Below are 23,956 nucleotides of genomic sequence, written 5' to 3'. Positions count from 1 at the left end.
TGGTAATTAAACATCCTCATTATTAGATGCAGTTAGTTTTAGTAATCTATAGGAAAATAATATTGAAGGCTTAAACAATAACCACGTAAACAGAAAGAATGGACAACAATATCCTAGTCACTCACAGATTACATGACGAAAAGAGGGTTGCTCTAACAAACATACACTAGTATTCCTTAGAAAATTTCTTATCACATAGATAAATTGTAATAAAACATTACAGAACACCAATAACGACAGTGAAAAATGATAATCTGTGAAGAGATAAATCTCTTTGTTATATCTACGCTTTCAACGGATAAAATGATTAGACAGCATAGGATAAATTTACAGTGCTATACCGATAATACTGAGTTACATTTAAGGACAAATCTTGATGAATCCAATCAGTTAGGTAGACAACAGACGCTCCTTTAAGACATAAAAACCGGAATGACTTTGAATGCTCTGCTTTTAAATTCAGATGAGATGGGAGCCTCTAAAACACAAACTGCTTAGTCAGTCGCTTGTTTTTGACGGCGTTTATTTGGGCTCCAGTAATGAAGTAAAAAAAATTGGGTGTCATTTTTGAAAAGGTCGTGTTGTTTAAACTCCATATTAAACAGGTTTCTAATACTTCCTTTTTTCACTACCACAATACTTCCAAAATTAGAAATATTCTGTCCCGAGTGATGAAGAAAAATTAGTACATGCATTTGTTACTTCAAGGCTGCGCTTTTGTAATACTAGAAAGTGCAACAAAAAAAAGTTCTCTGTGTAGCCAGAACACTGCAGAAAGAATTCAGAAGAAAATTAAATAGGCATATTCTCAATTTTTATCCTCTCTTCTTTGGCTCCTTGTTAAATCCAGGATCAGAGCTACAATTCTCCTTGAAAATAAAGCTTGTAATAATCAGAGTACTGGTTGTAATGTGGTGAGTTCTGCATGGCTTAAAAAAAATTACAAAAATTTTGATATTATATAGGTGTTGGAAATTCCAAGTCAAATTCTAAAAAGAAATCGGATCGAGGTAATGTGGTTGGAGTTAGACACCGACCTGGCCCTGTTGTGTCAACAGCTTTTTCTCTTATTAATTAATATTATCTTTTGAAAATTGCATTTTTCTCTTTGGTAATTAAAGGCTGGGTGCAATCAAGCAACAGAAAGGTGAAGCAGTGTTAAATTTCATATTAGCATTTTGCTCAAACCAATGTAAGGCAAAAGAATAGATGTAAATCTTGTGCCAGTTTTTTCACCCATGAGTCTTTTGTATTTCCACAAGTTCGATTATACAAATTAAAACTACTGATGTGTGAACATCTCTCCAGGCTAGAGTCTCAGAGCTGCAGGAGTGTTTTTGGCTCACTTTGGCTTCGTACTATTGAGGGACTGCTGACACAATTTCCAGGATTCTGATGAGAAGCAGACTATTTATCAAATAAAGAGCATTTAGTCTGGTTCACACTGTTCTGGTAATGTCTTTATTGATGTTCTGTGGTATGTTATTACAATTTGAGTGGTCTGACTGCCAATACTTTTAAAGTACAGAATAAATTAGAAATAAATCACCCTCAAGGCTTATTGACACCCCTTGAATATATGTGTAAAAATCCTGCAAAATCAACGTTAATTTTTATGAAGTAGTGTTACACGTCACAATTTCTTTGTACATCCATTGCGTCAGATTAAAAAGTGTCAGAAACCCCCCCATAAAAATTATTGTTTTATCAAAATTTCCTGTGGCACCCTTATTGGTATCACTAAGTAAATTTTTATTTTTGATTAATTTTCGCTCCTGTGATCATTAAATTAGGAATCCATGGTTAACTCTTTCCCATGGGTATAAATGCCTGAAAAAGTACCAGCAGCCCTTGAAGTTCAGATTTCTGTGTAAGTCACTGAGATTCTGTATAACAGACCAAGACAAAGTGCACCATTATGAGGTAGGAGGAAAACAATGGCATGTTTTGAAAAGGTGAAAATTGAACCCATGTATTAATAATTGCCCTGTGCTAAAGTTCTTGTGGTTTTAAAGTGAAAAAATTACTAAAACGTTCAAGAGGTATACTAAACCTTGCAACGTACTGAAGCTATGACATGACAGAAGCCAATCACTTGTAGCAATTCTTAGTAACAAAACAAAAACAAGACAAAAACATATCATCCAAGCTGGTCAGTTTTGTGCTGACATTTGGTCAGAAAATTCCTTTACAAAAGTAGCCCCTTTTCCACATTTACAGTCAGATAAATAGTTGAAACATATAAAATCCACCATGAACAGTAGAAGGAAGATGGTAACACGTAATAAAAAGAAAATATCTCCAAAACTCACAGGCTGGAGAAATGCAGCAAAGAGGTGCATCTTGGGATCATCAGCTGCCTTTTATTTTAAAGCTTTTTACACATCTCCTCCAGAAATGCCAATAGTAGCAGAGGGATCTGTACATTTAGCAGCAAACAGGACTGAGTGAGTTAAGCATCGGGATTATTGTTATTAATCATATTCATTTTATATATAATTTTTGTTTCAGGGATTTTTTTTACCTGTCTTTATACTTCTTTTCTGTTATACTTATTCCTAATCTCACCATTCATTCACTCTTCATTCTTGCTTTGCTTTCTCTACTTTTTCCACAGTTACATAATTTGAGTCTTTTCCATGGCCTACATCATCTTGTAGAAGTATCCAAAACAACTCCTTATTTCTTCATCAGTGGTCCCGCTCTCTGCCTCATTTGTTCCTGCCCTCCCCCAATTGTGAGCTCACTGGAGGTTGCATTATTGATAGGCATCTCTATCTGTGGCATCTGCTCCTTCTTCCACTCCTCCTCCTCCTCCAGCCTCTGTTCTCTCCCTCCTCTCTCCTGCTCAGCGTGTGCTGCGCCTGATGCAGCTTGGCAGGTACTTAGACCGACATCAATCTTTCATAAAAAACACAACACACATGTATGTAAAAAATGTGCTTATACACACAGCAGCCTTCCCAAATGTTTGTGCATGGGGCGCATAAGAGACACATCAGGAGGTGGTGCTATAAAAATAACTTGTTCCTCCTTCTCCTGCCTTCCTTTTCACCTCTTAATGCCCATCCTGATGGGAGGTAGACAAACGCTGGACTGCAGTTAAATGCTAATCACTGCTTTTAGATGAAAAGGACAGTACTAAACCTACGTCAACAATGACTGAGGGAGAACAGAACAAACGGTGATGATACACCAGGCGAAGAACAAAACCTCTTGAAACGTCTGACATTCAACTTTACACAGCCGCAATGCATCTCCGCTCGCACAAAGGCATTCAAGGCCCGAAAATTGAAACAGCGGAGGAACAAAAAGAAAGACCAAACCATCAAGTGAAAACACTGACCTACATTGCGGCATATTTAATGTTTCTGTTTCTCACTGCACTTCATCTGTTTAGCATCAGAGCCAGTTTCGGCTGACAGCTCAACAGACAGACGGCGAGATAAAAAGAGGAGCGGAGAGAAGGATGAAGACGGCACTACGATGTGGATTGACCCGACGGAACGGCAGTGGGAGCGAGGATTTAGACGATGGTTATCTGAAGGGTGCTGACACCTGTTTAGCGCACAGTGCCGACACCTCTCATCATAAAACCACGGAAGGCTGACTCTCATAGTATAAACAGTTTATTTAAATAGTGCAGGTAGATTATGTGTTTAATTACATAACGTAGCCTCTTTAAGGTAAACAGCACAGCTGTTGCCTTCTTTGTGTATGCCAATGAGATGAATTAGATAAAAACCAAATGATGCAGCAAGGCACAGTTGCAGTGAGTCTGGGCTGATAATGAAATCAAAGGGTCATCCTTTTCTAGGACAGTCTGCTTCCGACTTGTCAAGTTCAAGAACCTCCTGAAGCTTAAATGGGCGGTAACAACACAATTAGCATTTCCCCTTGAACACGAGGAGAGAGGCTGCTCAACGAATCCATATGTTTAGAAATGTCACAGTATTGATTTGCCTTCCATATTCAATAACACTTTTGAAAACTGCTTGTCTGTTTTAACATAAATATGCTGTAGACATTACCTTCTGCTGAATTTAAGCTGGTGGAAAATGTCAGGAACCACATTTTTGTAGAATGCATAAAAATTAAAAAGAAATGAAAGAGTGCAAGTTACAGAAAAAAATGAAAAATGTACTTAAAAATTTAAAGATGTTTTTGTGTAAGGTTTTGGGGTTAAAGCTCACTACATTTCTCTCAAAATTTGATTAAAGTATTAAATGTGCAATGAAACCAATAAAACCAACTATGGTGAGTCTTTTAAGTTTAATTCATTGTCTGCCAGAAGTCTGCCATGATAATGTCAACATTAAAATGTAAAATGTACCAGAAAGGTTACTTTTTGAGAGATAATGTAACTGCTGTTTTTCATTTCACATCCTTGCAATTACTTCACTTAACATATTCCATCACTTCAAATCCAAATATTTTTTTTCCAGAACAAAATCAATCTGTCTTTCACTGGACTTTTTGTACCAACCATCCATCAAGTCCTTGTGTGAAAAGTTTTTCCTGCAGTTGTGCCTGGCATATTTCACACTTCTGGCAGATGTAATTGTAAAGTAATGTTTAAATTTGACCAAAATTTTCTATTATTGTGAAGAATTGGACATTTGTTGCAATGAATGAAATTAGTAGCACAGACTTTTAACTTTTTCAATGGAAATACAGAGTATTATAAACTCTTGAAAATAAGATAATTAAAATGAAATTACATATAAGATTTAATAATTCACTATGGTTATTTATTATCAATACCTTATTATAATCAACCGTTGACAGACATGAACTGATTAACAGAAGTTCATGGGCATGAAGTGGTTTGTTTACTACAAATGTAAGTGAGTTAAGATGAAAATGCAACATGTTGCTACAAAATGTAAGTATATCTTGGTAAATGGATGAATGGACTCAGCATCAACTGTAAAATATTATCAAAACCAAAACTAGTCACTAATCTTCCCATAAAATCCCCAACTATTGGCACTGCTTTGTTACTGAAATATGTGTTGAAATTTATGACTTTTTAGACTTGAAGTGTCTTTAAAAGAAGGAGGTTGTGCCTACCTTTGATTTATTTTAAGATTGATGTAGACATGATGGTTTCCTTAGTGCAATGTCTAAATATGGTGTTCAACATTTTCAAATCTTGTGATAGGATATCGCAACGTACAAAGCTACTGTATTCACTAAACTCAGGATGTTCATAACGAAGCATCACAAATGGCAATACAGCAGTATTGAAAGAAATCACCTTAAAGATTAGCTGGACATGTTTTGGACTTTTGACATTTTGGAAACAAGCATCTATCAACCTGTACTCGTGATTCCTTTTTAAAACAATTTCCTTTAATCTTCTCATAGTCTACTATAAGTGTTGTTTTTGTTTGTGTCTCCATAGCAATTAATCTGAATCCAGCTGTGTAGCAGAAACAGCTGACAGCTAACATCCTTCTTTCCCAACGCCTAATTAAAAATCTGATGCAGTAATGAGAGTAGTAGCTGCTATCACCACCCATCTCCTACATCTGCAGGAGATAAAACATCACATGGGATAGATGAAATTACATTAAATTACTTGTTACTCTTTAGTCATTAAGTACATGGGCGTAAAATGGTTTCTTGATGGGTTAGAAATTAAAGTAGGATGGGGGCGTGCTGTGGTGGCGCAGGGGGTTAGCACGCCCCACGTTTGGAGGCCTTAGTCCTCGACGCGGACGTCGCGGGTTCGACTCCCGGTCCCGACGACCTTTACCGCATGTCTTCCCCCCTCTCCTCACCCTCCTTCCTGTCTGCCTACTGTGAAAAAATACGAGCCACTAGCGCCGCAAAAACTCTTCGGAGAAAAAAATGGAAAAAAAAAACAAGAAATTAAAGTAGGATGGTATGAAATGGTAGTGGATGGGTGTTAAATGAAAACATGACTTGGCGGCAGTGTGCAGTGCCCCAGAGCCAACTAAAGCCCTCAAACTTCTTACGACCTTTCACGTAAAACCTCCATCATCACGTTTGGAAGTGAAGAAACCCAACTACAGAAACCTAACAGATTTTGACAAGAAATTGTTTACATTGCCTCCTTTTTTTCTTCCTTGTGATCTTTCACCATCATTTCTATCAGGTAATGTTCCAAACTCCGCAACTACCTCCAAAATTAAAGACCTCTAAGTTCATTTCTGAACCGATTCATTTACAAGAACATAACAAAAAGTCTGAACTGGTATAAAATATTATGCTCAACAAACCATTGAATATTAAGTTTTATAAAGCTTCATCCATACATTATCTTCCACTTATGATCCTATAGGCATCCTGGTCAGAAGTCTGAACCTCTGATTTCTTTTGATATGAGCAGATGCTCTACAACAAGCCTCCTTCAGATTTACATACTTGGAGAAAAAAACCCTAATATTTCAGTATATATATGTGCAAGTCAGGTACATACATGCACAAAGAGACCTGCAGCTGTATTTGCATCAAAAGGCGACACAAGGTAGCTAAATATAAACACATGCTACTTTGAGGGGGAACAGAGACTCATGGATGGAAGGAACCGGACTCTGCACACCGCTCTTGTTAAGTTTCTGAAGATAAGCCAAACTGTCGTCTGAGCAGCTCAAAGTTTGATCCCAGTTTATATTAGGACACGTGCACCTATGCTGCGCAGCAGCTGCAAGTCCAAATAAAGTCTTATGTCTGTGTTGTCTTATATAACAAAAAACAGACACCAAAGTAGAGTACACCAGGAAAAGTTCAGAGAGATGAGGCTCTGACCTCAAGTCCTGCCTTTAAATGAGCGAATCCCACAGCAGATTATTGTTTTTGAATTTTATTTTTTGTGTTAAAAAATATATTTGACAAAATCTGTTCCATTCAAGCTCTCGTGCAATAGCATCCTTGCTTTGTTGTGCTGAAATCTGACTGAGATTTCATAGAAGTGAGAAAAAAAAGTCCAGTAGGGAATGAATGAATGGATCCTCACAAGAAAACGATGGATAGGAAGAATTGGGGGGAAAATGTAAGAAAAACTAAATACATGTGACATAGAGACAGACGAAGAACAGAAAGTGGAGATGTTTGAAGACAGGTGCATGCAGAACTCAAGTGGTTGACAGAGTCATTCAGGACTGGAGTGAAAGCAATGAAACTGTAAGGCTAAATTATGGCCCTGTTCCCTTGAGTCAGCAGCACGGAGAGGGATTTTATAGCGCTGATCTAACATCGACTTCATGGTGAAGATGTCATAATTAAGGAATACAGAGTGAAGGGTAGAGATGGGGGTCAAACAGAGACGCAGGCAGGAAACAACACTTGAGAAAACTTCATGTCATTTCCTGGTTTTGCCCTTAGACAGACCATCATTACTCAAATAGTCTTGTTCTCTATCAATTAGATGGTTCTATTTCTAGATTAAAATAGAATCTGCTCATGGCTGAGGGACTGTGGTTACTTCCTTTAACATTCTGTCTTTTCTCCAGTCTATATTACGTATTACTCTAAAGTTTTTTTATCACTCCCTGGTTTAGTTTGTCTGTTCCCTCTTCACTTCTTGGAATTCATTGCTTCTCACTTGCTAAATATGTTATTCTCTCCCTCCCTCTACAGTTTCTTTTCCTTCCTTCCTGGTTTTATATTTTCTCTGTGCTTAACTGTGTGACTGTACTTATTATCCCATTCCTCCTGCTACCAGTTTTTGTTCAGACTACAGACATACAGTATATTACTGTTTCCGATCTTACTTGTTTACTTAGCTACATCAAAAGTCAAGCACTCAACACAATATCATATGGATTTGTCATGTTAGGCCAAAAATATGACTTTCTCTAAGATGTCTTGTTGATGACTGGCAGGCTAGATATGTGTGTGAAGTTTCTGTAAGCACGTCCCATAGGCCATAAAATGATTAGAGTCTACTGCAACCCATTGACAAGTACAACACTGGACTGAACACCAAAAGGTGGACGGACGTTGCTGTTCAATGATTTTAACTAATTTGTGTATAGATGTTGATCTCTTCCCAAGTTCTGTTAGATCTCCTTCACCTCAAAAAAACCTTAGATAATAAATAGTATCTTGACAAGATAAATAAATTTTGTTTCATCAAATATTTTGTTCAAATATATATTAAATAACACTGAATTACTTGTTACCAGTTTCTAGCAGCTACTCCTTAAGTCACGCTTTATATTTTGAACCTGATAAAATGGTAGCATTGTAATCAGGTAAGAAAATGTCTTCAAGGAAAACTTGCTATGAAGTAGATAAAAAACTAGTTTAGTTTATTGTTTGTTTGTTTGTTTTTGGACAAACAAACAATTCTGGTCATAAGCTTAAATCTGAGGTCTATGGCTATTAAACATGACAGGCCCAACAAGTGCTCTAATCAAAAACAACCCAAGGCAAATTTAAAGAAAACTCTGAAATTTTCTGGGAAAATTTTACAGTATTGCTGCTCCTGGTATTGATGTCTAATCTTATCATCTTTTGTCCAGCCATGAGGACTTCCACAGCTGTCTCCTTATCCTCATCTTCAGACATTCTCTTGTCTGAATAAGATCATTAACACCTACAACTTTCTGTCCATTATAATGTTGAATCAATAGTTTTCTCTGACCTGTCTGACATGAACCTGCTGAAGCAACAAGTTGAACAGTCTAGTATTTTCAAGTGTGACAGGACAGGAGTCACAATAAGATTTTATAAGGCTGAGCTTAGAAAATCCAGTGTGAAATGTTTTCCTGTCATTTCCTGTCAACACTATAAAACAAACACTATATTCCTCTTATTTTCTTCCTTTTATGGAAGAAAATAAGAAAAAAAGCACAGTTATGTTTCTGTTAACATGATATGCCAAGGTTTTAAAAGGTTAGGATTTTGTTTATGTTTTCCATCATATAATTTCAACAGTATTATATTTTTTTGTGAGATACACAGCAGAAAGAGAACTGAGTTTTTTTACAAAGACATACTTTGGAAACTAAAGGAGCACCAGCCTTTACTCATAATTAAGGTAAAACATTTTATTAAACAACAGACCATATGGTAAAAGCTGCTTTTGATTTCTGAAAAGCAGCTGACAGCAGACCCTACCTCTGCCAATAGGCCAATAGGCTAACTAATTACCAGCTAATAAAAACTTTTTATATTCCCAATGTATAAAAATGTTCTCATTCATAAGGGCTATTGTTTTTGCTGATAGTGACTTTCAACTTATTCTAACTACTTGTGTGAGTCATGACTGAAATAGAACGTATCTTTGATGTCCAGTGTATTGTTAGGATTTGCCAGAAGCTTTTAACTTTTTCGAAGGTCATTGAATGGTTGACCCTTCTAAGTCTCACCCAATGACAGGTACACCTTGAACAAGTTTCCTGTACATCACAGAGCACTACACATACCCAAATATTAAGCTGTTTATTTTTGATAAAAGTTCAAAAAATATTTAGGTTATTTAAATATTAATCGTGTTTCCACCTCAGAGAGGACGGTTCAATTCTATCTTTTCCCAATTGAATACAAGGTTGAATGGTCTCTAACACAGTTTTTTACAAGCTCGGATATAATAACAAATATAATCAATAATTTTACTCTTCTGAATAACATGTTCACGTTTTGCATGAAATAAAGTATAAGCTGATAGTCACAGCATCCAGTCACTAAGCTTTTCAAATCAAACAATCAGAAACACTGCTGGATATTTCATGTACATGAAAGTGGCAAATTGAAATGAATATGTAGAGCCATCATTTAAGTAGATCTTGGACATGAAGTTCTGAAACAGAGAGATCTGTATATTACTTTTTACCCAGAGAGCCATGCAACCATGCTTGGTTCATTGTTTGTTATCAACTGAGAGCCACTAAAGCTATCAGAGAATAAGAACTATGATGAAACAGATACACATTATTGCCTTCATAACTTAGCTTGTCAGAAAACAACTGTAAAGTGACATCTTAATGCGTGCTGTATAATGTGATGTCATGGACGGTTTCAAAGCACACCCTGTCAATATAATAAATTGATGCACTTGATCTTCTTCTCTCTCCAGTCTCTCTGTTTTTGTGTCAGAGCGGTTCATAACATCTGCCTTTCCTCTCCCTAAAAGTGGGTCAAAAACTTACTTTAGTTTGGAAAGTATGTCAAATGACGGGATGAGCCCTTTGTTTCTCCACTAACAGAATGTAGAATAAGATTCTAAATGTTTTAGTCACGGTATATTTGATGTATAAACTTGATTTGATCAGGCTGACAGTACTTAATACTCTCTTTCTGAGACAAAGCCAGAAAGATGACAAAGCCAGAACCTGAACACAGGAAGTAAAACTCACAGTTAATAGAAGAAAATCTGACCAATTGTTAGATTTTGTTTTGAAAATTGTACTTTAGTTTGTTAGCATTGCAGATACTATTACAAGACAAAATCCCATTTAACATAAATAAAATGGCCACTTTCATGTTACATTCCTTTCACATATTTCCTTGATATGTTTAGTCAAGGATTTATTTCTCACTGTAATCATTAAAATTGATTTAAACTTTGATTCAATGGTCAGCTCCTGGTGATTTTCTCACTGTCTTTGAAGGATATATTCTTATCTCAGACTGGAAGTAAAAAATAGCATCTTTAAAATAGCAGGTCTTTAAAATGTGTGATAGTAATGTTTTCTGGAGGGTAAAAGCAAAAGTCAGATAAATGATCGATTAATTGGTTTATAAAGTTACGAGATTAATTGATTAACTCTACCATGGTGTAGTTTAATTTATTGCTTCACATATTACTTCTTTTTCTTTTTCTTATTTTAAAGGAATCGTTAGAGGTAACATAAAAGTTGCTAGTGATTTCTTAAGTTTGAGCATACTTTTTTTCACAACTTGATAGTTTTCACACAACTTCACTAATGAATGTGGAAATTACTGCATATGGAGATAAACATTAATGTAGTCTAGCCATCCCAATGTTTGTATCTCATCCAGTTGACCTCCTTGGTAACAAACATAGTAGGTTACTGTGAAATGTAGGTCGGTGGCCCATATTAGTATAGTTGGAGAGTTCTAAATCTAAACATGGAAATCTAAGTCTAGCTCAGTCCATGTCATGCTGTGTCCTGGTTAACTACAGCACGAAAGGTCAACTAAGCGTCAGTAAAACTTTGAGAAATTACATATTGTCCTGATTTACTTATTTGAGTATATAATAATTTATATTTACTAAACATTATTATAGAACCAAACTCATATTCTCATTTTTTTTCTATTCCAGGTCATGGAGTTTACTATGGCTAAATTTGTTTCCTAGTGTTGTAAAACTGTATTTATATTGATATAAGCCAATGACATACCAGTTCTCCAAAACACTAATTTGCATCTGCCAGTATCTGTGTGTGGTTTTCCAGGATTGTTTTTTTTTTTTTTCCAAAGATTAAAGCTTGAATTTGGGGAGTATTATGTTTACTGTCCCAGATCATTTCACCACTCACAGTTTACTGAAAAGTACATGAATGATCAATGATTTCTGAAATCTGATGTTTATGATATGGTAATTTTATGTTTAGTCTCACCTATGAGCTTTTAATGCATATGAAATGTTTAAACATGCAAAAGAACTCTTTCTACTTCACAGTTAAAATGGAAATGCAAATGTGAATGCACAACCTGACGTAGAAAGTCAAACAGAGAAAACAGGGTGGTGAAAAGAGACAAAGCTTTCATTCACGACTTACTGTGTTTCACACCCTACTACCTTACTGAATAGAGGGTATTTGTACCTAGATTAAAAAACAAGATATGTTTAGCAGTTTTTGCATTTTAATATGCAGTAGTCTGGATTGTCTTGTTTTTTGGATGACTCCATGTTGTTCCAGACAATCCCCATGACACATGATGTGGACAGCACATTGCTAGCTGCTCATAACTGATGAGAAGATGGAAACAGCTAATTATGAGCCTGCGGAGTTGGGATGCCCAGGAGCTGACATGAAAAAAACAAAAACAAAAAGAAATCCATCCCCCCAAAAACTAAACAAAAAGAAAGAACAAAATCTTTTGAGACTTTCTATACTTTTTCCGTTTTGGTGTTGAAACATTGAGCAGTTTTTTTTAAGTTGCTTCAAAAACAAAAATACAAGCTACAGTTTTACGGTTCCCAAAAGGAGCTTGAAACTATGACTTTTACCATTCATTTCAGTAAATTACCATGGCTGTACACCAATTACCTTGGATGTTTTTCATTGTAATGAATAATCTAACCAATTAAAGTTTTACTTCAGTAATAACCCACACATATATAAAGCATTACTTGGAATTACGGCATCTCATTATGAAAATTTTGAGAAAGCATACAATGAATAATTCTTTGTTAGATTTACTGGATGTCACTGCCCCACACCACAGCCTGTAGCTTTCACTGCAAAGGTATTCTTAAATTTCCATGCACCAGCAAAACAGACTGACAGTTCTTAGTTCACTCAATTGACTTTACTGAAAACACTTAATGCTTTTCCCAAAAATACTACACCTGTGGAACAATAACTGCAAATTTATGAAGATACATTTGAATTATGGTGCTAATACAATGCTGGTAAACTAGAGAAAGATTTTCTCTGGTGGTTGGCAGAACCTAGAACCACATACTTGAAGTTCTTTTTAAAAAAATAATTGGATCTCACAATGACCTCAAAAATGGTAAACATAAATGTTCTGGTGGTGATAGATATGGAGTTCTGCATGCTACAACTTTTCATCCATTATCTAAATATATTTACCCTTGGAAGGTAGGGAGGGTGCTCCAGGGGTCTTCAAGTAAGAGGCGAGGTACATCCTGGACAGGTCACCAGTCCGTCGCATGGCAACTTTACAGCTTGTTTTTGTATTAATGAGAGTAATCGTGTTTTCCTAACCCTAACCAGTTTTCTAGTGCTTTATGTCAATAGTAGCAACTAAAATCAGAAAGTATTTTAAAAACCAAGTAGCTTCATAAAGTTTTAGATCCAGCACAATATGAGCACAATATGAGCCTGCCTTTTATTGATTTACAGTACAGAAACCTTCCAATCACTACAGACCAACTTTGTTGTCTATCTAATTTAATACCATATACAGTAATTTCTAAGCACATTAATGGTAAAGAAAAATACAATACAATGAAGAGAAAAAAAATCATATACCAGGACACAAATAATTTGACACACAAGGTTTAGTCCAGAATGTGTGTGAACGCAAAAGCTCAAAAGAAAAATGTTTTCAAGTTGATAAAATCCATTAACTGCCCATTTATATATAAGGGTACTACAGTATATCTCCCTTTAACTAGCAATTATCACGAAATCCAGTAAGATATTATTTTAAACCTGTAGCTGAAAATTACTGTGACACACAATGCAGGTCACATCAAGATTACCAGAGGATGAATAACTGCCTTTTACAGAAACATAATTTCTGAAGTTTGATATTCATTAAAATTACATAATGAATGAATGCCTTGTTTGGTGGATATCTATGAAGTTGCACCCCTTTAAAAAGAAAATGCAACCAGAAAGAATGTAATGCTATTTCCTGGTCACGAATACTTGATCAACTTTCATTCAGGCTCCATGGTAACCAACTGTTGTACAGTCCCCCCTGTTCATTCGCTCCTTTGGATTTTAGCTCTGACACCTACCACAGCATCAAATTACAGTTTTTACAACAGACATACCTTGTTGCCTTGTTGCCTGGATAGAATAATGTTAGCATTCAGCACCACACATGTCCAGTTGGATCCAAAGATGTTGCTAACGAGTTATCATCTTAGGCTACTTTCACAATGTAGAACGTAATTCCAATATTTATGCAAAAATCTTATCTTTCGTCTGTTGCCAATATAATTTTTACGTGACCACCGAGTGACATTTGGATCTGATAAGCATTGATGCATATTCAAATTATGTTATTCATCATGGAGTGCAAATAAAGAAACAAATCAGAAACCTAGAACTCTGTACAAAGGTGTGAGTGTGAAGTAATGAAATGAAACAGAAGTTACAGCATCTGCCGTGCTTGTTTTGTCCGTTGCATTTGATCCTCCTACCTCTTTCAGTGGAAAATTGTGAGGTGAAAGGTGGATTAAAGGTAACGCGCCCTTTCAGGTTGGTTTGACCTAAATCAGTTACATGTTAAATTTAGGACCACATATTAAAAAAAAAAGATTTATCCTGTTTGGATTGTAATAAAACAAAATCACATTTGTAAAAACTGTTTTACGCAGGTCAATCCTCAACCACACCCTACTCATGCTTTTTTTCCCCTTACCCTCTATAACCGAAGCCCCAGCTGTCTGCCTTCTGAGCAGTTGTCTTTGAAGAACTTTCTCCAGAGCAAGCCCTCTGTTATCTTTCATCCATCACCAAAGTTTATCTGTACCTTCATCAAAAACTGAACAAAAAACCCTGCAGTGTTGTGCGCAGCCATTCTCCAACTAAGGTGTACATAAACATTATTAAAGACCATATAAAGTATTTACATGGACTTCCATTATGACGGAGCTACCTTTCTATGAAGAGGTTTTGCATCCACTCCCCCGTCAAAATCCCGGAAGCAACTACATAAATGTAATTTAATGGACCTCTTGGCAACTTCTGTTTCAGGACATTTGTGGAATATCATCGAACTTCACGAATAAGAAAAAAAATGAAAAGTATCGCAAAAAGAAAATTGTAAGTCTGACATACAATGAAAAACCCTTGTGATAATCGTTTCAGGTTGAAGATGCATTGGTTAGAAATAAAAATCTTCTAAGGTCCATGTGGATCTGTCATAAATAACATTCAAGAGCACCCACCCAGGTCTTCGAAGGTGCTGTTTTCTCATAGTGAGCTGAACATTTCAATTAAAGAAATTCGATAAAAAATCAAATGCATACACTCCCAAAAACAAATCCAACTCTGGTGGATTCACATGATGAAAAAGCAAAAGTCAACTGATCTGAGTTCTTCTCAGTACATTCATTTGTATTTTCCAGTGTTATTGTTTGTTTTTTATGTTTATTTATTTTTTTTACTGAGACGCGTCCAGGAAAAACAAGTTACTTAGTAGCTGAGTTGAGAGAAAGATAAGACCAGACTGGAATCAAAGTCCAACGTAATATAATCTACGTCAAAAGCTTCTCGTCCACCACAGTGTTTACAAAGACCAGCTAAAATCACCCTAAGTCTTCGTGCTTCCTCTGATGTCATCCAATCAAATACACACAAAACAAAACTAGCACGTTTTGTTTCTCAGTCAAAACTTTGTCATTCGTGAACTCCTCCTAGAAATTCTTTCTTCATTACACATGTGTGTTTTCTTAGTCAGTGCACGTTTCTTGGTGAATCAACAGCAACTGCTACAAAACATATTTCACTGAACAAAATCTTTTTTAGCACCAACTTCTACATCAGAGATTTTAGTCAATCGTCTACCTGGTATTCTATGCATTTTCAAAAATCTGTTTGATATAGATATGAATTCCAAGTGTTTTCCTTAGTCACTGTGACTGTAATCTTAAGCAACAGAGTTACATGTTTATCATAGTTTCAAGCAGCTGTGGTGTAAATGAAGAAGCTTCTTGGTATAGGATTTTGAGCACAAAATGTAAAAAATGTGTGCAGACATAGGTGGGTGTGCATAAGTGTGTGTGGGTAAATACACCTGAACACGTAGTGAAGTGTCCTGTCTTCATAATGCTGAGCCCTAAAACCTGCAGCGCATCTCATGTGTAATAGGTAAGTGCTTCAGTGCATTTAGAAAAAAACAAAAATCCCAAGCAAGTGTGCTCTTGATTAGCCTCCCTCTGGCTCTCACAACCAAAATAGTGTAATTCTTATATCTGCCGTGCTCTGCTTATTGACTCCAAGGACAATTCTGACAGTAACATAAGCCACACATAGGGAAATAAATGTACTATTTTATGGCATTTTATTGCTCATATGCGTTGTGCTGGCTGGCAACTGTTCGCCCACATTATCCATCAGCATCTGCATTGTTTCACCCACTCGCCAGTGGTCTGGATGCTGGTGGGAAGGTGGAGAGCCTGAACAGTTTGGAGTAGACGCGGCAATAATGCTGCTTGTATATGCACACAAATAAAGAACCACTGACTGTGACATACACACACCCACACACGCCTTTACATAGTGGAACACCATCCAGCGTCACTCAGAATTTTTGCCGGGGGCTTGGGGGGAGCAAAAAAAAAAAAAAAAAGTCGAAATACAACTTCTGCATTTTAAAAAGACAAGCAGGGTGGATATTTCAAACATCAGTAGCCTTAGTGGCGTATATTGGCATCTAATGCATATTGGAACATTGTATGAATGAATTCCAGTTTCACAAACTATATAGTCTACAAGTGTCTCCCTCCACCCTACTGATAATAATTAACTGCGCTAATATTGGCCAGGTTCCTCACATGGAACGCTCCACGACTGGCGTGAAAACCACCACCCCTTTACAGCAATGTAAAATCATACATTGGGGAGAGAATATTGAAACAGGGCCATGTCTGAGAGGTAGAATAGGAGGGCTTTGATCGCTCTTTTCGATCTCACCTGCTCGCTGGTAGCCAGCTCCTTCTCCAGCTGACGGTGCTTGTTGTGCCACACCAGATAGTGGACAGGATAACGACTCTCCTCCAGAGTTTTCTTTGCAGAAATCATCCTCGGATCATAGTTTGCCCCCTCTTCTTTGTTTATTCCTCGGCAGTTCGCAAAAACACTTTGTTGTGAAATTACCCCTACATAGTCGTGCCCACCATCCTTCATCGACGGTGATGTCCAAAGGCGTGTAACCTTACGCGTCAGGAGTAAACGAACCGACACTCGCTCGCCTTGAAATAAAGTGAAATTTTCAATAATATGTAAAGATAAGGAAAAAAAAGATAACACTCCTGTCTTGATTGTCTCAGCAGATTAAAATAATACACCTTGAGTTCTTCTCGACTCGTTCCTCCACTCCTTTTTGCCGTTCTCTCTCTTCCTCCTCTAACACATCTAACCTCCGCCTCTCCTCCCATCCGGTGGTGGTGACTGAGAAAGATGCACTGACAAGCCGCAATAAAAAATGTGCTCACACTCAGCCAATCCGCTGTCGGGGATGTGAGTAAAACACATGACTAAAGGACTATAACAAGAAATTAAAATCACAAATTGCCCGTTTTTAAAATTAAATGCACAACCCATTTGTTGCCCATTTTTGTATTATTATGTGTGAATGTGCTGCACTTTTCATTTATTAACTTAAAACAACAAAAACGCGATAGTTAGTGTGTTTTATTTACTAGTAATGATGTCACATGTATGGATTGGTGAATCTGTTTTGAACATATGGATGACAAAACAGGACTATATCCAGTTATAAGCTTACAAAATATTTAGTCTCAATCGTATTAGGCAATTTCCATCTTGTAATTTTTATGTGGGGCAACTTGTTGCCTGTAGGGATAGGGGTTCATCAAGCATACGCTAGGAATGAGAGGATCGACCCACCCTATCCCCCCATGGATGTTGGGTACATCCATTCTATGGCAAGCCGTTGGTATATATAATAGTTCTTCATGATCGTCATTATTCTTGTACACTTCACTAACAAGATGTTTGCTCAGTTAAATATTTTGGAGCACTAGTTAAAAAACATATAATAAAACTAACTCATAATAGTGACTTTCTTTTGCAAAATATTGACTCTTAGGTGGGAACAGTAGTCCTTCAAGAAAAGGCAAAGTAACACACTGGTAGCATACAAATACTAGTAGATACACTTGTCCATGAGTAGACTGGAAAGAATCAAAGACAATGTTTAACTAGTAAATTAGTTGATAGGAAACCCCAATTTAGGAGTTTTAAAAAAAATCTACCCTCAAGTTAACCAGTGACCCATAGCATCCTAAAAATATAAGAATCAGTAAGAGTACACTAGCAGCTGGTAATGGTAAGCTGTTGGTATAAAGTTGTAATCAGACAAACGTTGCTCATCTGTAGACTCTGTCCAGCTCCCTTCTCTCAGCAGTGTAGTAGGCGTAGGATAGAAAAACATATTCCCCTATCTTTTCCTGGAAACAAATTTTACATTTTCCTGTAATCAATTTGTTGTTTAGACCAGAATAGTTTTAGCCAGTTGTTGAGAAGTGTTTCAAAAAGAGTAATACTGTTTGGGACATTTGTGCTGCTAGTGGGACTTTTGTCTCTGTTGAGGAACTCATGTGCTCATACTAGTTGGACAAAAGAGCAGTATTTCACAAATTCAAATCAAGTCATCTCATACTTGACTTTTCTGGGTATGAAAATGTATCATCTACAGTGGTGTTGTATGAGAAAGCCTGGACTGGCAGAGAAGTTAGAGTGGTGTAAGACATGTATCATAGCTGTAAGACAATAGTGAGGTGTGCTGTAGGAGTGACAGAGGCATTCAAGGTGGAGTTTGGAATGCATCAAGGATTGGCTCTAAGCCCCTTACTGATTGCTTTGGTGATGGACAGGCTGCAGAATAGTCAAAACAAGATACAATACATGCGTGTAAATGGGAGCGGCACAAGTAGAACGCTGACCTTGCAGGGAGTAGACGTACAGAGGGTATAGGACTTTAAGTACTTAGGCTTAATGATCCAGAGTGACAGGAAGTGTAGAAAAAGAGTGAAGAAGCATATGCAAGCAGGTTGGGATAGGGGATAAAAGATGTTATGTGTGACAAAAGAGTATCAACAAGATTGGAAGGAAAGTTGTACAAGACAGTGGTGAGACCTGTGCTGTTGTATAGTTTAGAGACAGAGTTGATGAGGAAAAGACTGTAGGCAGAATTGGAGGCTGCAGAGTTCAAAATGTTGAGTTTCTCTTCGGGGTGTTTTGGAGGTAAAGTCAGAGAGGCCAGACTGGGAAGGTTTGGAAATGTTCAGAGGAGAGACTGTGATCATATCAGTAGAAGGACGCTGAGGTTGGAGCCAGGAGGATGAGGGCAAGTTAAAAAAGAGAAAAAAGAGATTTATGGATGTGGTGAAAGAGGAAAAGAAGTTGTTTTGTGTGAGAGGACAAAATGGTGACAATAAGACTAATTGGAGACAGATAATTTATTGTGGCGACCCCTGAAGAGTAAAGCCGAAAGAGAAGACACTAAGGTTATGTTTACTTGTCTTGACAACTGATAGTAACTTGCTATATTTTATTCATAAACTTTTGCAAAGAAATATGGCCATCCAACAAATAATATCTACTACACTTCTATTTTGGCTTAGGCCTGAGATTATAATTTGCCATATTTGATAAGAGTGGAATAGCTGATCTTGAAAACCAAACCAAAATTGACTGAAGCACAAATTAATTGAAATTTCAGTATTTAAAATAGAATTTTACATATTTAATTTATTTTTAAAATGCCATATAACACATTGATACGAAATTGTTTATTTACTGGTACAAAATTCAATTATGAAGGGACAAAATGGGAATAAGTAGAAAAGAAATTGGGGTACTTCGAACCAATAATGATACAAACATCTTACCATACAGACAAAGTGGCAGGTGGAGAGCTGCCGTCTCTCGGTGAATAGCAGGCAATGCAGGGGCCAGATTTAATTTAACGCATGTAGCTTCTTAGCAAGATGCGATTCATTTACAGACATTAACTGTGTTCACTTAACTTGGCTCTAGACTTGGAGTTCAGAAAGAGACCCACGAAGCAGCTGGAAAATCAGTTTTCAGGCCGCCGGGAAAGCAAACCACGCCACCCGGCTTCCGGGGATTCAGGAGCCGCAAGCGATTGACGGCAGACGTCGGTCGGTCGGTGGCTCGAGGGGGAGGAAAGACGGGGCGAGCGTTCACATCGGCTCAGACATCCACCTCTCGGTTTCAGCCACTTTCGAGATGTCAAGAAAGCTGCACAGGACTGAAGTCTGCGCTGACTGCAGTGCGCCAGGTAGGGAGGGGGTAGATACATAAAAATAGACCATTGTGTCGGAACAATACATCGGAAAGCCGACGTGGTGGGCCAGCGGGGCCGAAGTTTCTCTCACTGTCATGGGGTCCGCAAAGCAGGAAAACGGCCTGGACTCCTGAGCTTCGCTTAGGCCCAAAATAAACAGAAAAATAGGCGTGTTATCGGACAAGGGAACATCATTTAGCTAACAGCTGTACAGTGATAATGTAAATTAGAGAGTAGGCTGGATTTGACTATGATGGTCTGTTTGGAGGACCGGTTTATTCACTGCAGCGGAAGATTTGGGTGTCAGATTTATGCTTGGAGGGACGTTTGTTTTGATTTTCCTGACAGGAATGGACTCCTTTACACATTAGCTTAGCTTAGCTGGCGATGTTTCTTTTGGTTTGCTGTTTCTTTGTCCGGATAGATGCCCTGACTTAATAGATCACAATAATCTTATATGTTACAAATAATGGTGAAATTAGTTTTTAGGTATTGGATTTTGCGTACAACACGGCTAACTTAGCTTTAGGACGCTAGCCATTCTGCTAACTTTCGCTAAATGGTAAGTTGCTGCCACCTCGTAGTCTTGGCAGCAATTTACAGCAGTCCTCTTTAACCCCAAGTTAAAGTTAGAATATGTGAATATAATTTTATATTTGATAATTACATATTTAGACTTGGGGAGTTGGCAATATATGGCGTTAAATGAAAAAGTTCAATGCAAAACACAATATTGAACGGTAGCAAAAGGGTTTTTTTAAAAAAAAACTCATATTAACCTTGAATCCATTCGATATGGCATCCTCTTTACGACCTTTTTATGACTCCTTCCCCTCTGTTAAATGAATTGGACGGTAGGGAGAGGTGTTGCAAAATTATCTTAACAAATGAACTGATCATGCGTTTCTCGGCCAACACCAATTTCCAATATTCTTTGCTTGACCTGATTCGAATTTTGACAGATTTCAAATTTTCTTCCTCCCTTTTTTACTGTAATATGCAATAAAATACACACACAAAACATTGGTCAAGATAATAGCATTTAATCAATAGTAATATCCTTATTGGTTTTTAGTAGACCAAAAGGATATTACATTTGCACCAAAGTACATGCTGCACTTAAAAATACCAGAAATGATTGTTTTCTTTGTTTTCAGGTATTTAAAAATGGGGAGGAAAAAAAAAGAGATTTTCCATTATTTGACCTACTGATCTAAAACAATTTGGCTGATTGACTTCAGACAAACCTTTTTTTTTAATTTTCACAAATATAGCTATATGTATGCAAATATAAAAGAGCAAGCAAAATTTGTCATTCATAGCTAAATAACTATTACAATCCCACACTTTTGAACCATTTTTTGCTGTCACATTTAATCAGTTTTTCTTACCTTTTGCCTCTTGTTTACATTTACTCTAATGTAATATCTGATATCAGACCAACTGGAAATGAGCACCTATTTTCTTGAGTGGTCTGACATGGTAGTTAGAGTAACACATCCTTTTTTCATAGATTAACTAACCATATAGCTAAAAAGGGAATTCTGTTTTTATTTAAACATAATTTACATGTTTGTATAACATTTTTTTTATATAATGAAATGATTTGAGTGTTGCTACTAGCAGCATGTTTTGTATCAGATCTAAGGGAGCATCTGCTTCTTACCTAGACATGCGTGAACTCAGACACACAGTCCATCCAGCAAAATGTCCACCTAACCACTGGTGACATGCCACCTTGCTGCTACCGCGCTTTGTGTCACACAAGGGGATCTCTGGTTGCCTCTGCTTCAAAGCACAACTTGTTCTCATGATTCCGACCAAGTCTTTGGTGTCTTTAATGTCACACTTTGTGCACAGTTTTATAGCGGCTATGAATCATACTGTCATCCTTGTAAACCTTTTAGTAGAACATTGATTGTTTTAGAAACTGAAACTCTTGTTTGGGTGGGCTTGCCAAGATGTGTTTGGTGGAGTTTGTCTTTTTCTGATCCTGTTATTCATCATTAATCCTTATTGTTTCAATGCCTTTGGCAGGCTTTATGGACACTTCAATAAACAGTTGTCAGTTCTGTATTGACAAACTGGGGCAGTTGCAGGCAAAATTATGTCATTCAGCAGCTTTGGCCAATAAAGCAGCGCTAATAGTCTATGCAGGTCTAATAGCTTAATGGTGTGTAGCCATCACATTGATTGGTGGGTGTGGAGTGGGTAGCCTAAACTCTTAAGAGATTTTATATTTATTTTAAAGATTAAGTAATTACATTCCTGCTCTCTGAACTTTGAAGCTGCTTTTCTAAACCAAGCAAATGGCATTCATCAGAGCTATTTTGCATTTGCTGCTGCTTTTCCTGGTGGCAAACAAAACGTCCAAGTGTGTTGGTTGATCATATGTGGAACCTTTTTAGCTCCATTAATACTCTTAGCTAGGACAATTTTGTCCCAGTTTGAGAGTGACTAATGCAGACAGAGGATGAGTATGTATTTGCATTATATGCAGCTAAGTGTGGAGATACTTGTTTTGACATTGGTGTGCTAAGTCGTGTGCTGCTCACCACATCATCAGGGTCCTGAGAGTGTGAATGTGATCCAGACTCGATGATTTGTCTTTCAGTGTCAATTGGCTGTGAATATATATATATTTTTAATCTAAGAAATACGTGTTACTTTTTGGAAGGACCTTGTAAGTCAAAACTCAACCTGTATGTAACCTGTTTTTTTCTTTGAAGGCTCCAGAGATTGTTTGGACCCTGTGATTTCTTTTTTCCTTTTTTTTTCCCTGAGATGCGGATCAAATTTCGTGTAGGCATAACCACATAATTGTTTCTCAAACATTTTGGCCTCTGCAGGCCCATGTACCCACAGCTACTGGGTTAAGTGTGTGTTGGGTCCGTTTATGTCTCCACACAGATACTAAAAAAAGGTCACCCATGGCTTGCTACACACTTGCTTGCATAGTCCTCTAAAAAAAACCCCTCAAAAATCTCAAAGTTTGGGACAGAACAATACATCAGCAGTTTTTATAAATGAGGAGGTATTCTGTAAGATTTGTCAACACGTATTTAAGTAGATGCATAAAAATGCATGCATATGGGTTGGCGTGGGGTGCTGAAAGAACACAAGAGCTAAACATAAAAAGGCAGACAATCAGGTCCTTCAGTACACGTCTGTGACAGATTGCAAGTGTGCACAAGGTTTCACTATTTGCAGGTTTTATGTTTTTTTGAGACGTATTTTGATGTCAAGTTGAACTCTAAAGCTGTTTTAAAGGTAGACTTTTTTTAAATTGGGAAATGTGATAAAGTGGAATTCAGAAAAATAAAAATGGAATTTTGGGGAAAAAAACAAATTTTATAGGGCTTTAAGTTGTCAAAGGTTGCTGAAATTAGGGCTGGGCGATATATCGAATATACTCGATGTATCGCGATATTTTCAATTTACGATTGTTAAAATGGCTTTATCGCAACCATCGAGTATAAATTATCGTTCAAATAATAAACTTTCGCCGTCAAATTCACTGCGAGTATGGTTTATCTGACACCCTATGATGCATCACTAGTCCCTCCCCCGTCCCAACCTGGAAATTTTCTACCAATCACGCTGCGCAGAGAAAACAAACAACATGGCGACAGCAAAAGTTTGAGGGGATCCGTGAATGAGACGGTTGCTCAAGACGAATCAGATGAACTAGTCTAGTTCCGAAGAGAAACAGCGCTGGATCAATAATTTGGCAATGGTACAGATTTTATATGGAGGATGTCGAACAAAATGAGGTAATTTGTAGTGATGGTGAGATGAAGCCTCATGAGGCATTGAACCACTTGAGCCAACTGGTTCGAGAAAGGGTTCATTTCTTGAAGCTTCATGTGCACACAAAACCACCTACTGGCCAGGTGTATAATCACAGCCAGCTGTATCTTAACACGTGTGATGCATTGAATTTTCGTCTATTATGGCTCTTGGGAATGACTTCACAGAAGTGTAGGACGAAATCATTTGTCTACATAAATTATGTATACACATATGTGTA

The 23,956-nt window shown here is 37.2% G+C and overlaps 2 protein-coding genes across 6 annotated transcripts in view; one reads left to right on the top strand and one right to left on the bottom strand.

Moving 5' to 3' along the window:
- Nucleotides 1-17,049, bottom strand: part of ankrd13b (ankyrin repeat domain 13B) — a 46,918-nt gene extending 29,869 nt beyond the window's left edge. Inside the window, exon 1 of one of the 3 annotated variants that reach the window (XM_032545727.1) lies at nucleotides 16,566-17,049. In XM_032545727.1, the coding sequence (XP_032401618.1) occupies nucleotides 16,566-16,778 (213 nt within the window). In that variant the 5' untranslated portion in view covers nucleotides 16,779-17,049. The remainder of the gene's footprint in view (nucleotides 1-16,565) is intronic. The other 2 variants (XM_032545729.1, XM_032545728.1) reach the window with 2 other exon arrangements.
- Nucleotides 17,050-19,520: 2,471 nt separating this feature from the next.
- The window catches only part of git1 (G protein-coupled receptor kinase interacting ArfGAP 1), a 29,362-nt gene continuing 24,926 nt past the window's right edge, over nucleotides 19,521-23,956 (top strand). For 2 of the 3 annotated variants that reach the window (XM_032545140.1, XM_032545139.1), the window contains exon 1: nucleotides 19,521-19,920. In XM_032545140.1, the coding sequence (XP_032401031.1) occupies nucleotides 19,869-19,920 (52 nt within the window). In that variant the 5' untranslated portion in view covers nucleotides 19,521-19,868. The remainder of the gene's footprint in view (nucleotides 19,921-23,956) is intronic. The other variant, XM_032545141.1, reaches the window with a different exon arrangement.

Source organism: Xiphophorus hellerii, chromosome 18 (genome assembly GCF_003331165.1).
Source record: "Xiphophorus hellerii strain 12219 chromosome 18, Xiphophorus_hellerii-4.1, whole genome shotgun sequence".
In the NCBI taxonomy this organism is placed as follows: Eukaryota; Metazoa; Chordata; class Actinopteri; order Cyprinodontiformes; family Poeciliidae; genus Xiphophorus; species Xiphophorus hellerii.
The sequence above is the reverse complement of the archived record's forward strand: the minus strand, read 5'-3'. Positions and strand labels throughout refer to the sequence as shown.